Source organism: Xyrauchen texanus, chromosome 40 (assembly GCF_025860055.1).
Source record: "Xyrauchen texanus isolate HMW12.3.18 chromosome 40, RBS_HiC_50CHRs, whole genome shotgun sequence".
NCBI lineage: Eukaryota > Metazoa > Chordata > Actinopteri > Cypriniformes > Catostomidae > Xyrauchen > Xyrauchen texanus.
In genome coordinates this window covers 27,781,522-27,793,145 of record NC_068315.1, presented here as the reverse complement: position 1 = coordinate 27,793,145, position 11,624 = coordinate 27,781,522, and the positions used below count along the sequence as shown (strand labels likewise).

General features: G+C 37.1%; 1 protein-coding gene across 1 annotated transcript; it reads right to left on the bottom strand.

Moving 5' to 3' along the window:
- LOC127633596 (cone cGMP-specific 3',5'-cyclic phosphodiesterase subunit alpha'-like) lies at nucleotides 1–10,501 on the bottom strand. The gene is made up of 22 exons (XM_052112811.1): nucleotides 9,915–10,501; nucleotides 8,684–8,836; nucleotides 8,210–8,299; nucleotides 7,974–8,114; nucleotides 7,787–7,861; nucleotides 7,632–7,696; nucleotides 7,020–7,086; nucleotides 6,381–6,428; nucleotides 5,990–6,139; nucleotides 5,413–5,556; nucleotides 5,242–5,307; nucleotides 4,979–5,125; nucleotides 4,622–4,729; nucleotides 4,405–4,514; nucleotides 4,189–4,276; nucleotides 3,986–4,086; nucleotides 3,506–3,613; nucleotides 3,343–3,406; nucleotides 3,156–3,230; nucleotides 2,860–2,943; nucleotides 2,499–2,652; nucleotides 1–1,917 (listed from the first exon to the last, which is right to left on the bottom strand). Exons 1-22 carry the CDS (start codon nucleotides 10,380–10,382, stop codon nucleotides 1,865–1,867), a joined length of 2,559 nt encoding a protein of 852 aa, XP_051968771.1. The 5' UTR covers nucleotides 10,383–10,501; the 3' UTR covers nucleotides 1–1,864.
- Nucleotides 10,502–11,624: the final 1,123 nt, after the last annotated feature.

Below are 11,624 nucleotides of genomic sequence, written 5' to 3'. Positions count from 1 at the left end.
AATGTGTTTATTTGTATACTTATATGTGCAGTTGTATTCAATAAGTAAGAGGATCAAATATCAGTTCCACACTCACTCACAAAGGATGCATTACATATAATTGCAATTTTATACACACGCCTAACAAAGTGCACAAACCATTTACCTGACATTAGATTAACTCATATTTTGGTTATTTCTGTCTGGTTTGGGTTTAGGTGGTTTGACATTTGAATACAGTCACTAGTTCTAGTGAAGATATTTAGACTGCAGAGAACCTCCCGTGGCCCTTGTTATTGGATTAAAGGCCTTGATCGATTTTTCCAATTTATTGTTGATAAGCAAATGTTACATAAAACAATTTTTTTTATGTAATTTAGGGTCATTTTAATTAGCTCCATTTCTTATCAATCTCTGTGGTACTTTGCACATTGGGTTGCATCATATTGCTTTACTGCCCGGTATTTTTCTTAACATGGCATAACGTATTTCTGATATGCTGTCTGTCAATATCAATGGGCATTTGCATGAAATGTTGTTACTGTTGTTTGTTACTGTGTCAAATCTTCAACAGATTACAAAACAAGGGACTTTGACCTTATGAATTGTGCTAGTGCATTTGTGCCTAGGGAGATATCTAAAGGCTCCAGTAGGTATTTAAAGATGAAATCTGAGTGAACCTCACAAGCTCCCCCCCTCTCCATCATACTCAGTTGAGTCCAATCTCCTTATAGGTTTACACATGTTCAAGTACAGGCAGTTCCCTCTCGCATTGTCATGTCATACATACATTCATACATACATACAATATAATCATTTCAATGTTTGGTATAAACAAATACTGCTATATTATCAATTAAAATCCTATGTAATGAAATACACTCAATATTATACTTTAAATAATACATTATGTTGGAAAACTATGTTTCATGTAAGCTTAGGTGTCAATAAATGAAAGAACAAACATCAAAGCTCCAGTCATACATTTTCTCCACAGCCCCAAATGCTCATTCTGTTGACACAGAATTAGCTTAATCTTCTTTCATAGTAGAAAAGTATTTGTATCTTTTAAGAATTCAAAAGTCTTGTGTCATATCCATGAAACACAAATGCTGCAAACAATTGCATCAATTAGTTAACTCTTAACTTGTAGTCAATCGACGTTATGATCTTCTCTTTGAACATTTCATTACAAAGCACTTGCTAAGAGACACCCAGCATAGCTTCTAAAAGCTCCTATACAAGCGAGTTTGTCCTTCAACTCTAAAGAAATCAACTGATGTTTATTCAAATGCTTTTGAGTAGTTTGTGGAAATTCATTTATCAAAAGAATATATATCAAATTGAAAGCTTCTATGATTTTACAGAGAAGCTTTAATCAGAGAAGCATGCTAATTTGAAAGATTAGCAAATGTCGCTTATTGTTCTAATTCTTAATCTTTTCCCATTTAAATTAAATCAAAAGTCATGAAAGACAAATAATCAAGTGTTATGGATTCAAAAGCGATACTACAAATAAGATCTGACTTAACTACAGCACATTATAACATGTAAGGTTGTGTTTTGGCCACAATATCATGGCAAATGTAATAGTTGCATATGGCGTTCTTTCTCCAGTCAAGATGAAATGAACGATTAGGAACAAGCATGAAATTGTCTATATGGTCAAGAATAGCTGGCACTCTAGGCTGGCACTCCTTCAGAAAGAGAAACCATGTACAGTTCTTCCATTTCTGGCGAATGCCTACGTGTTCACTTGGAGAAGGTACATCCGAGGAATTGAGACAGAAGCAGGTGAAAACACGTGATCCTAGGAGCACATTTCACCTCCATCATTGCCAGCTGGCCCAGACTTATCTGTATCTAGATTTTTGATGGATAATGTTTAAAATATGGTGCAGGTTTTTGATTTTCCATCTCCACCTTCCCCACCAGTAGCTTCAGCGAAGAAATAAAAAAGAGTGGGCAAGAGAAAATAGCGTTACTTTAACAGGGCATATCTTGTATGTTCCCCAAGGCTATGAGGTCATTTTAGTTTAGAAAAGGTTAGCCCATACATAATTTCTGTGTTATCATGGACTGTTTAACATACTTTCAAATCTGCTGCTGCTAGCAGAACATGAAACATTGAACTAACAAAGTAATTGTCATAGGATGTAGATTATCCCTGCTGAAAGACCATTTTAAACCAGCCCATGGTGGTTAGCTGGCCTCCCATCCAGGCTGAGCTGGCAAGGCTCATATCTTTTTGTTGATTTTTGTCACTGATCTGCTTGTCAGGCAGTAAAATCAGTTTAGCCAGGCTGAAAGACCAGCTAAACTACTTGAAGACCAGCTTGGCCAGGCTGGAAGACCAGCTGCACATAGAGTTGCCACCTTCAGCGTTTAAAAAATATGGGTCACACCCTCTGTCTTGAGGGTTGGTGTCCACATTGAAAGATTCCATAATTTGTTTAAATATAAGCGAACAATTATGTCCCAAACGTGAAAATTAAAGTTAGTTAATATGTCCTAAATACCTTTTTTAGCCTCTGCTTCTTCTAGTTTCTTTCGTTCATTCTCCAAAGCGTCTACTTTAGCTTGGTAAATATCAGCCAGCTCCTTCCAGTGGACCCTGTTGTTGTTCAGGCCATCAAACATGGGGGTGATCTCCTTGTGGAACCTTGAAAATTCCTGTATGAGAAAAGAGGTCCCTGTTTTTGCAAGCCTTCTCAAGCCCACCAATCCATCATTCCCTGCCAGAACATTTTAGAAATGTTGTTCTGGCTTTCCATAAGTAGAGGCCATTGTGGACAATTGCTCAATTTTCTGCTTTCAATTGGATGCCTCAGTCATAAAAAAAGAAAAATACAAATACAAATGTGAAACACCTAAATTTACCTTATACACAAATGAGCACACAAAGTCAATGAAACCACACTGCATCTTCGGAAGTTCGTCCGATTTGTTTCTGTCCATCATGGGCTGAGAAGCGATGACAAAAGTAATGCAAGATAAGAAAGCCATTCTCATTTTGGTTAATATTATTTTTCTTACAATGCAACCAACTGAGAAAAAATGAGGAAAAAAAAAATACAATAAAATAAAAACTCTTTCAGTTATGAAGGTCAATTCTACAATGAAGTGTTAGACATACTGTGTACTGCCAGGCAAATAACACACTAGGTTAAACTCACAATGGGTTGTTGGTCTAGTACAGACCTCTCCAGGTCTCCTTGCTCCCAGAATTCAGCTGCCACCATAAGAGCCACCTTCAGAAAATAATGCCTTTAGATTGAGTCCAACAATATACCATGGACCATTCTCTAACCCAGTGTTGGCTAAGACTGTTGATTGACCTTGAATGACCAAAGTTGCACCTACTTTGCTCTGGACCTCCCATGGCTTGGTAATGGCAGACAAGTCACAACCAGTCATCATCATTGCCCTGTTTGTAATCAAATAACACAGTTCAAATAAGGTCTTCAAACTCTTAATTAACAGATTTTTTCAAAGGAGAAAAATTCTGCTGAAAGATTCTGCTTACATAATGATTTCCTTCCTAATGGGGTTGTTGGCCACATAGGCAATGGCTTCCTTCTCATCACCCATTGGTTCAGTAGCATCAACAATCTTCTGGAACATTGTTCTTTTTCTGGATGTGGAGAAAATTAGAATCATCATTAATATAACTTTACTTGAAACTCCTGTTTCCTGTCTTGCGAGTCATTTCAACCCATTTTTGAAAATGGTTCTAAATGGATTTGAAAGTTCCACAAGACCAATGAAAGGTTAAGAGGGTAGCTGTGTGTTGTAACATGGTAGCTGGCTTTTAACTTGTCTAAACTGGTCATTAGCTGGCCCAAGCTGATCAAGAAGCTAGTTAGAACAGCCGGTGGCTGGTTTGTTGCTGGTCCAAGATGGTCTACCATCTTCCAGCTACCAGCTATCATCATGTATTTCCCAGAAGGTGATATGTTCAAGACTGGTTCTCACTGAAGAAAAGACTATGTTCTAGACCGCTTACTTGAAATACAAGGCCAGGTCAGTAGCAATGATGCAGACATCATGTAAGTGCTGCACTGTCTCAAACTGCCGTTTCTGCAGGCTTTGGAAAATGTTAACATTCTGCAAAAGAACAAAGTAAACACAATGTTGGATTGGATACTACAGTTTAGCTCTAGAACACCGCAACCTTACAGTTTTTTAATTATTTGTGTGATAGCAAACCTCTTCTGCCATGAGGGTCTTGCTGTATTCAAGATGGTGCCTTTCCAAGATGGAGGAGCCATGAAGCTTGGCCAGAGGTGATCCACTCCTACAATGGAAATAGAAGGATTGTTAACAAGTCCTAAATAAAAAAATTTCAGTGCTTTTTTTTTGTTTGTTTTGTTTTTTGTTTCGTTTTTCTGTAAATAGAAGTTGTTTGAAAATACATTTAATTACTTTGTCTGGTAGAGATTGTTTGTACCCCTGTGGTCAATATCGTGACAGAACGCAGCTGCTACCATTGCAAAGGCATCAAGGTCTGAATAGTATTTTCTCAGCCTTCCAGTCTGTTGGGCAAGCAAATGTCATTAACACAATACAAGTATGTCCTTCTTGGTGGTATTGTGCAATTATGCTGTTCTTTTTCTTGAGCAACATGAACCGAAAAACTCACTTGCAGAAGGCAGAACATGGTCTGGCCCACGTTAAACCCATGCCTCCAGTTATGGTAAGTGATGTCTCTGTAGCCTTTTCGTACGGTGTACATCCATCTGGTCAGGACCTGGTGTATGTGTAGGTAGCATTTATGTACTTGTTCTCCAGCAAAAAAAAATGACAAGAAACACTATGGTATTGAATCCATGTTCTCTAATCTCTATGGCTTCATACATGCAGGTCCAGTAATACTAAGTACTTGATGTGTAGGCTCACCTTTTTTACTATTTGCTCTAGCAATAGTAAATTAAGTGTAAATTGGAAAATCAGCCTTCTATTGCATTAATATCTTGCAACAGGAGAAGCTCAATCTCACCTCTGCTGGCACTTTGAACTTCTCCACCACTCCAAGTTCAAAGAAGCAGCGGATTCCACACTTTATAAGGTCAACCTCAGAGAGGGGAAAGTCGCTAAAATGAAATTCTAGAAGATCGACATCTTTGGCTTGTGGAAGATTGGCTCTCTGTGTTAAAATACAAGCATGGTACAGATAATTTTGAAATTAGATACAGTATCATCAGTTTGGTAAGGCCACGAAATCTCACTTTCAAATAATTGGCACAGAGGAAACAATCATACCAAGAGTTTGTACATTTCTTTCTGATCGCAGTCCTCTGGGTCTTGGTCAAACTTCTCCTTTGTGTTCTAACAGGACAAAACATGTGTTCTCAGCACAGTAAAAACAGACTGCAGTGTCTTGAAATATAAGATTGTTTGAAATATAAGTTCACAAATAGAACTTATGCTCACCAGAATCTGTTGGATCTCAGATGGGGTGGCTTTGGTCTGATACAAGACCATTTCCTGTGCAATTTCTTTCTTCCACTCCATTCGATTCAGTTTGTCATATGTGTCACAATTCAGTACAGACCATCCAAGGAACTGCGTTAGGGCCTGAACATAGTTGGAAAGGAGATCTTAATGCACTGTGTTTCAGATGAATGGAGCCAAAAGGATGATAGCCAATATCATAACCACCCTAGACAGTGAGGGGAACATGTCTCTCCCAGAATTCAGATTAGTGCTTGACCAATTTTAGTTTTTCAATGGTTAATTCTTACATTCATTTCTTAAATAACATTTCTCACAAGATTCACATATACTGCAATTGAGGTTGAGGTACGGATAGGTTTAGGATTAGGGTTGGAGTAGGGTGAGGTTTAGGATTAGGGGTAAGGTTAACAGTGCAACTACAGATGTAATTAAATCCAAGTAATTTAAATTTAAGTACAATGCAACAACAAAACAGTACAATGTATAAAATGCTTTAGTACAATGACCTAATATAAAGTGGGTCCATATAGTATCTCCATTTCTAAGGACTTACTTCAGTAATTTGTTCATCCTGCTCATCGAATGGCTTGCCATCTTTTCGGTTGAAGAAAGTGGCAATACCCACAATTTCTTCTTTCTTGTTGACAATAGGTAGGGACAGGACATTCTTAATGATGAACCCTGACTCATCCACAGCTTCTTTCTGAAAAGTTGAAACAGTTTTGTTAACAATGTGACAACTAGCATCAAAGTGAAAAGTTACGCAGATAAAAAATTATAATAAAAATGGAAGAAATGGAAGAGTGTATATAAACCATTAGCCTGGCCAAAATAAAGTGTATTCTAGCCAAGTTCGAATATAAGGGTTACAAGTTTGTGTCTATTAAGTAAGGGGTTATTTAATCTTTTAAGTTACAATAGGGATGAATCTAGGGATAGTTTACCTGGAATGTGAAGTAATCATCAGCAACAACATTCATCATGTTACAAATCTGCAAAAAGACAAAAAAAATATTTTAACATTCAAAATAGGCAAAACAATAGTATGTACTTGTTTAGCAGATGATTTTAACCAAAGCAACTTTTAGGATGCTGATTAAAGCAGAAATCATCCTAGGTAACCTGAGGTTAAAGTCATATTTCACCCAAAAATTAAAATTCTGTTATTTAATCAGCACCATGTTGTTACAAACCTGTATGACACAATGCTGGAATGACAGCCTCAGTCACCATTCACTTTCATTGTATCTTTTTTTCTGTACAATGAAAGTGAATGGCAATTGTTGCCAACATACTGCCTTACATCTCTTTTTGTGTTCCATTGAAGAAAGAAATTTCATACAGCCTTGAAACAACATGTGGGATTGTTAATATTGAGAAAAGAGAAATTCTATTTTTTGGTGAAGTATATCTTGTAGTATATCGCGGATGATATAACCTTTTGAGCTTAAACCAGTATGCCACATCACCAGTGACATGAGTAAATTCACGTTCACATAGATGTGGACTAGCTTTCTCTATTATTTAACCATGTATTTATTTGATTATTTTACTACACATTGAAGAAAATGATTTGGACTTACAAAGCCGTTTTCAGCCACGTAGGAGGGAAGGCCGCTAACAAGTGCCCAGTGATCTACAGGAGGAGTCCTGGAAGTAGTGACATTCCCAAAATGAGAGAGACTGGCATGCTAGTACAGTATATAGCCAAAGTATGAGGACACCCAAACACAAAAATTTCATTTAAAAATCATCTGCTTTAATAGGGATTTACTCCTCCCTAACAGCTTCCACACCACTAGATTAGATGTTTAACCCCAAAGGTGTTCAATTGGGATTTAGATCTGGACTTTGTGCAGGCCAGTCAAGTTCTTCAACGCCAGACTCAGTAATCATTTCTTTATGGATCTCACTTTGTGCAAAGAGATATTGTCAAGCTGGAACAGAAAAGGGCCCTTCGCAAACTGTTGCCACAATATTGGAATCGCACAATTCTCTAGAATGTCATTGTGTGCTGTAAGCTTTAAGATTGATCTTCACAGGAATGAATGGGCCTGGCCAAACGGTTAATTAGATGGGGGTGTCCATAGTTTTCGCATGTAGTGTATGTGTGGTTAGAGTGCATGACCTTCCATTTTCATTATAGGAAATCAATTTTTGGCAATTGGTATTCTTTTCATTTAAAAAATGCTTACGGTATGACTTTGATCTCTTCTTTGGCTTCTAGCAGATAATCAATGATTTTGTAGAAGTTGATTTCCTTTAAAGAGGGTATAAAATAATTAATATAACCATTCACTAATACGTGCTTGTTTAATGCAGAAATACAAATTTGTGAGAGGACGCTTACCCTGCCATCAGGGGTCTTTGGGCCTTTGTACGGCTCCACATCTCCCAGTTTAACTGGCCACTCGTCGTAGAACTCCTAAACAATTGCCGCAATGACAAATGTTTTTCAAAACGCATTGGAAAGAGGACAAATTACATGTACCAATGATCAATGATAAGATGGAGAATGGCCACCACACGTCACAAACCTTTTCTTTGGTCATATCCAGGAGGCCAACAGAGTACCTATCACACTGGAGGTAGATTCTCACGGTGTACAGAGCCTTGTGAAACTGTCGCTCAATATCTGTCAACTCTTCAAACACTTTGCTGGCAGACCATAGAAGAACCTGTGGCAGCAATGGGAAGATTCGTATTGTTTCAAACAGATAACACACTTTGAAATGTAAGTCAAACATCAAGGTGTAGTAGTCTGTAGCATTACCTGGCTTCTTCTAGATTCCACGTTATACATATATGAAGTATGATGCTGTAGAGCGATGACTGAGGCAAAAGTGATGTACTTGCTGAAGATCTAAAAACACAAAACAAAAGCAAAACATTTTACTTAATAATTATTAATATCTTTATACTTTGGTGTCCAAACGTCTGTGACCACTAGTGATATTGTATCTCGTATTTGGTGTTTTCCCATTTTGCTTAAACGACAGCATGCTCTCAAGCTGACATAACAGTTTTTCAGTCTGTTCTCAGACTTTTGGACACTACACAGGGAATTCAAAGTCCTCATTTCTTCTGCTTTGAAAACATGTTTGACAACGGTGACATCCTGATCTCTCCAGACTCCAGACTTTTATTCAAGTCAGAAACACATCTAATGATATTTGCTATACAACTATTGGATCACTGTCGATGTCTTAAAAGAGTCTAAAGGAATATTTAAACTATTCATACTCACGTCTTCATCTACTTTGTTGAATTCATTTCCTCCGACTTTGTTTAGTGCCATGACCACACCAAGTGTATCTTTCCCATTCATGAGGGGGGCAACAAGCATGTTTTTAGTGGTGTATCCTGTCTGTTTGTCCACAAAGTCACTGAATCTGGGATTCTATGAAACAACAAAGATGTGCAACTGGCTTATTTGCAAATACTGTATATGCACATTAAAAGTCCCAAAGTAATTGGAAGAACTACAGTTGCTTTATTGTTGTGACATCCTTTGACAGACTACAGCATGTATAGGCTATATATATATATATATATATATATATATATATATATATATATATATATATATATATATATATATATATATATACACACACATGTATGTAGACATTCATCAAGCATGAAACTTTCCTTTATTTATTTGTCTTATGAAGCTATTTTTTGTTGTAAGTACTGCAATATGAGACTTTGTTTAAAGACTTTTTTTAAAGAACTGTTATTACATTAGTTAATACCAAGTAAAACACTTTGCAGAGCAACAATAAAGAATGCAATCATTGATTAACAGAGCTAGGTAAGTATTAATAATATCACTTTTGATAAGTATTTCTTCTGCATTTGGATTTGTTCTCTTGCTGAGATTAATTCGGCCTAAATTTACACTTGCGTGTGATGTAATGAAGGTTAATACATTTAGCCCTGTCGAGGTTAGTTAAGCTGAGGTGCCAGGATTAAACACCACAATGAGGATAAATACAGTATTCAGTGGTGAGGTAAAGGTAACTCGTGTTACCTTTAATCATTTTGCCAAATTATACGCAAAATAGCTTAAAGACCAAATACACTTGCAGAGTAATGTGAAACGTATATATATATATTATTTTTTTATATATGATTGAATTAACCTAATTTCATTTAGAATTTAATATCACTGATTTACCCTTTCATTTAATACATAATTTAATATCACTCAATCAATCTTTGATTTTATTTACTATTTTATTTAATATAATTGAATCAACCTGTCATTTAATTTGATATATTATTTAATAAGTCTCATGAATCATTATTAGGGTTAGATCAGGTAGAAATACCTCCTAAAAGGTAAAACCCTCTTATTTTTACTTTTTTACACTGTGTTACATAAAAAGCAATTAGGCATGAAACAAAAGTTACAGTTTCTGGACATGAAGAATAAACCATAGGGATTATGCTTCCTTTACACTTCCTTTACTCACCTTTTTCACATCCGGAATATTCGCCATCTTTTTCGTGGTTGTTATTTGCCCAACAATGCCTATGTCAGTGGGGAACACAATTTCAACCTGAGAGTTGACAAGGTTTGCTTCGTATTTCGAGGTCGGGGTAACGTCAAAGAGACAGGTAGAAAGCTCAGGGATCCCATTTCTCGCTCTTTGTATGAAATAGCTGCAGCGGTCAGCGTTCAAGAGCAAACATATCCTCTGCAGGACCTTGTGCATGGCCTTTTCCATAACCGTCTGCGACTGAAATTCTTTCACCAGGTCAAAGATGATGCTGGCCTCCTGGATTTGGCTGACGTCTTTGAACGAGGCTACATCTTTGATTTCTAGGGTCTCGGTGAAAGCGGCGGTGATGGCCTCACATCTGACCCTCTTGTCGAAATACTCTTTGGCGTACTGAGGGTTATTCTCCAAGTATTTTTCCACACTATCCTTGTCTGCCATTGTGAAGTGTGCTCCTCTGGACGTTCCTCTCACAGATTCATTACTTGTGGGATTGCAAAATGAACGGTTCTCAGTGGTGTTCTCCTTCACACAGGAGAATGTAGAGATCACCAACTCTGTGAGCCCCTGGTCTTCTCCGACAGGCTACCTGAGAATAGTGGCTTACAGGCTGAAGGGATGAATGTGGCCGCTAATTAAAGTGACGTTGTGACATTAAACCACTAAGCTTTCTTAGCTCTCAAATCCAATCAGAGGCAAAGACACTTGTTTTCTCCAGAGGAGGAGTCACACAGAGAAAGTGTTGGCATATGACACAATATTTGACACATCAGTCTCTCGATTAGATTAATGGTTTCTCTGATCTATTACACCATCACCAGCAGTAATGGGTTCATTAGAGCCACAGTGTGCACAGTGACATAGTGTTGCTTAACATGAACTTGTCAGGCCAAAAGAGAAAACTAAATATAGCATTGTTCTTCTTTGAACTAGTTCTTCTAATATTCTTCCAATTATTAGAAAAAAAAATCTTTTTGGAACAATGTTTTGCCAAAATTTACAAATGCATTACAAATGAGGAGTTGACATTAAGAGTTTGTCCTGCAGTGTGACGTGCCATAATTCGTTATTTTAAACAAATCTTTTCTGGTTCTTCTATAATTGTTATTAAACATGCAGTTTTTATGGACATTTTGTGTTTTTGATAATTCATTTGTCACACTGCAGCACCATTTAAACTAATGAAGGCAAAAAGGTCATTACAAATAGTGAAAAACTTGGTGACCAGTCTCGGGGACCTAAGATACTAAGTTCCCTTACACATATAAGTAAATTCATAATGTTAAATGAAAAAGTGAATGGAAATGTTATATGTCAACTAACTCAAGCCTTGTCCTCACAAAATCTGGCACGCAAATCATGGTCCTTCTCTGGCCCTCAAGCTTAAAGAGTAAAAGAAGCAATTCTCAGAATCAGGCTATTATTAGCGTTTTTGCACTTTCAGTAGCAAGTTGGACACCCAGGATCTATTTCCAACTATAGGATTAAGCCTGACCTGTCAGTCTGCTAGACATTTAAAGGGATCTGTCTCCTTTTTCTTTGATATTGGGGTCATGTTAGGGTGCAGGCGAATGTAAAAAAGGGGAAAAAAAGAAGCCTTGCATCCTTTGTACCTGGATTAGTAACTCCAAGATTAAGTAAAAGCAGGGGTGTAGTTTCCAGGGGAATGGGGGTGTAACACCC

Coding starts and splice junctions, on each gene's coding strand:
- LOC127633596 (XM_052112811.1), bottom strand. CDS start 10,382: ATGGCAGACAAGGATAGTGTGGAAAAATACTTGGAGAATAACCCTCAG. Junction 7,087..7,631: donor GAAGAGATCAAAGTCATACC/GTAAGCATTTTT, acceptor CACTACTTCCAG/GACTCCTCCTGTAGATCACT. Junction 2,944..3,155: donor TACTAGACCAACAACCCATT/GTGAGTTTAACC, acceptor ATCGCTTCTCAG/CCCATGATGGACAGAAACAA.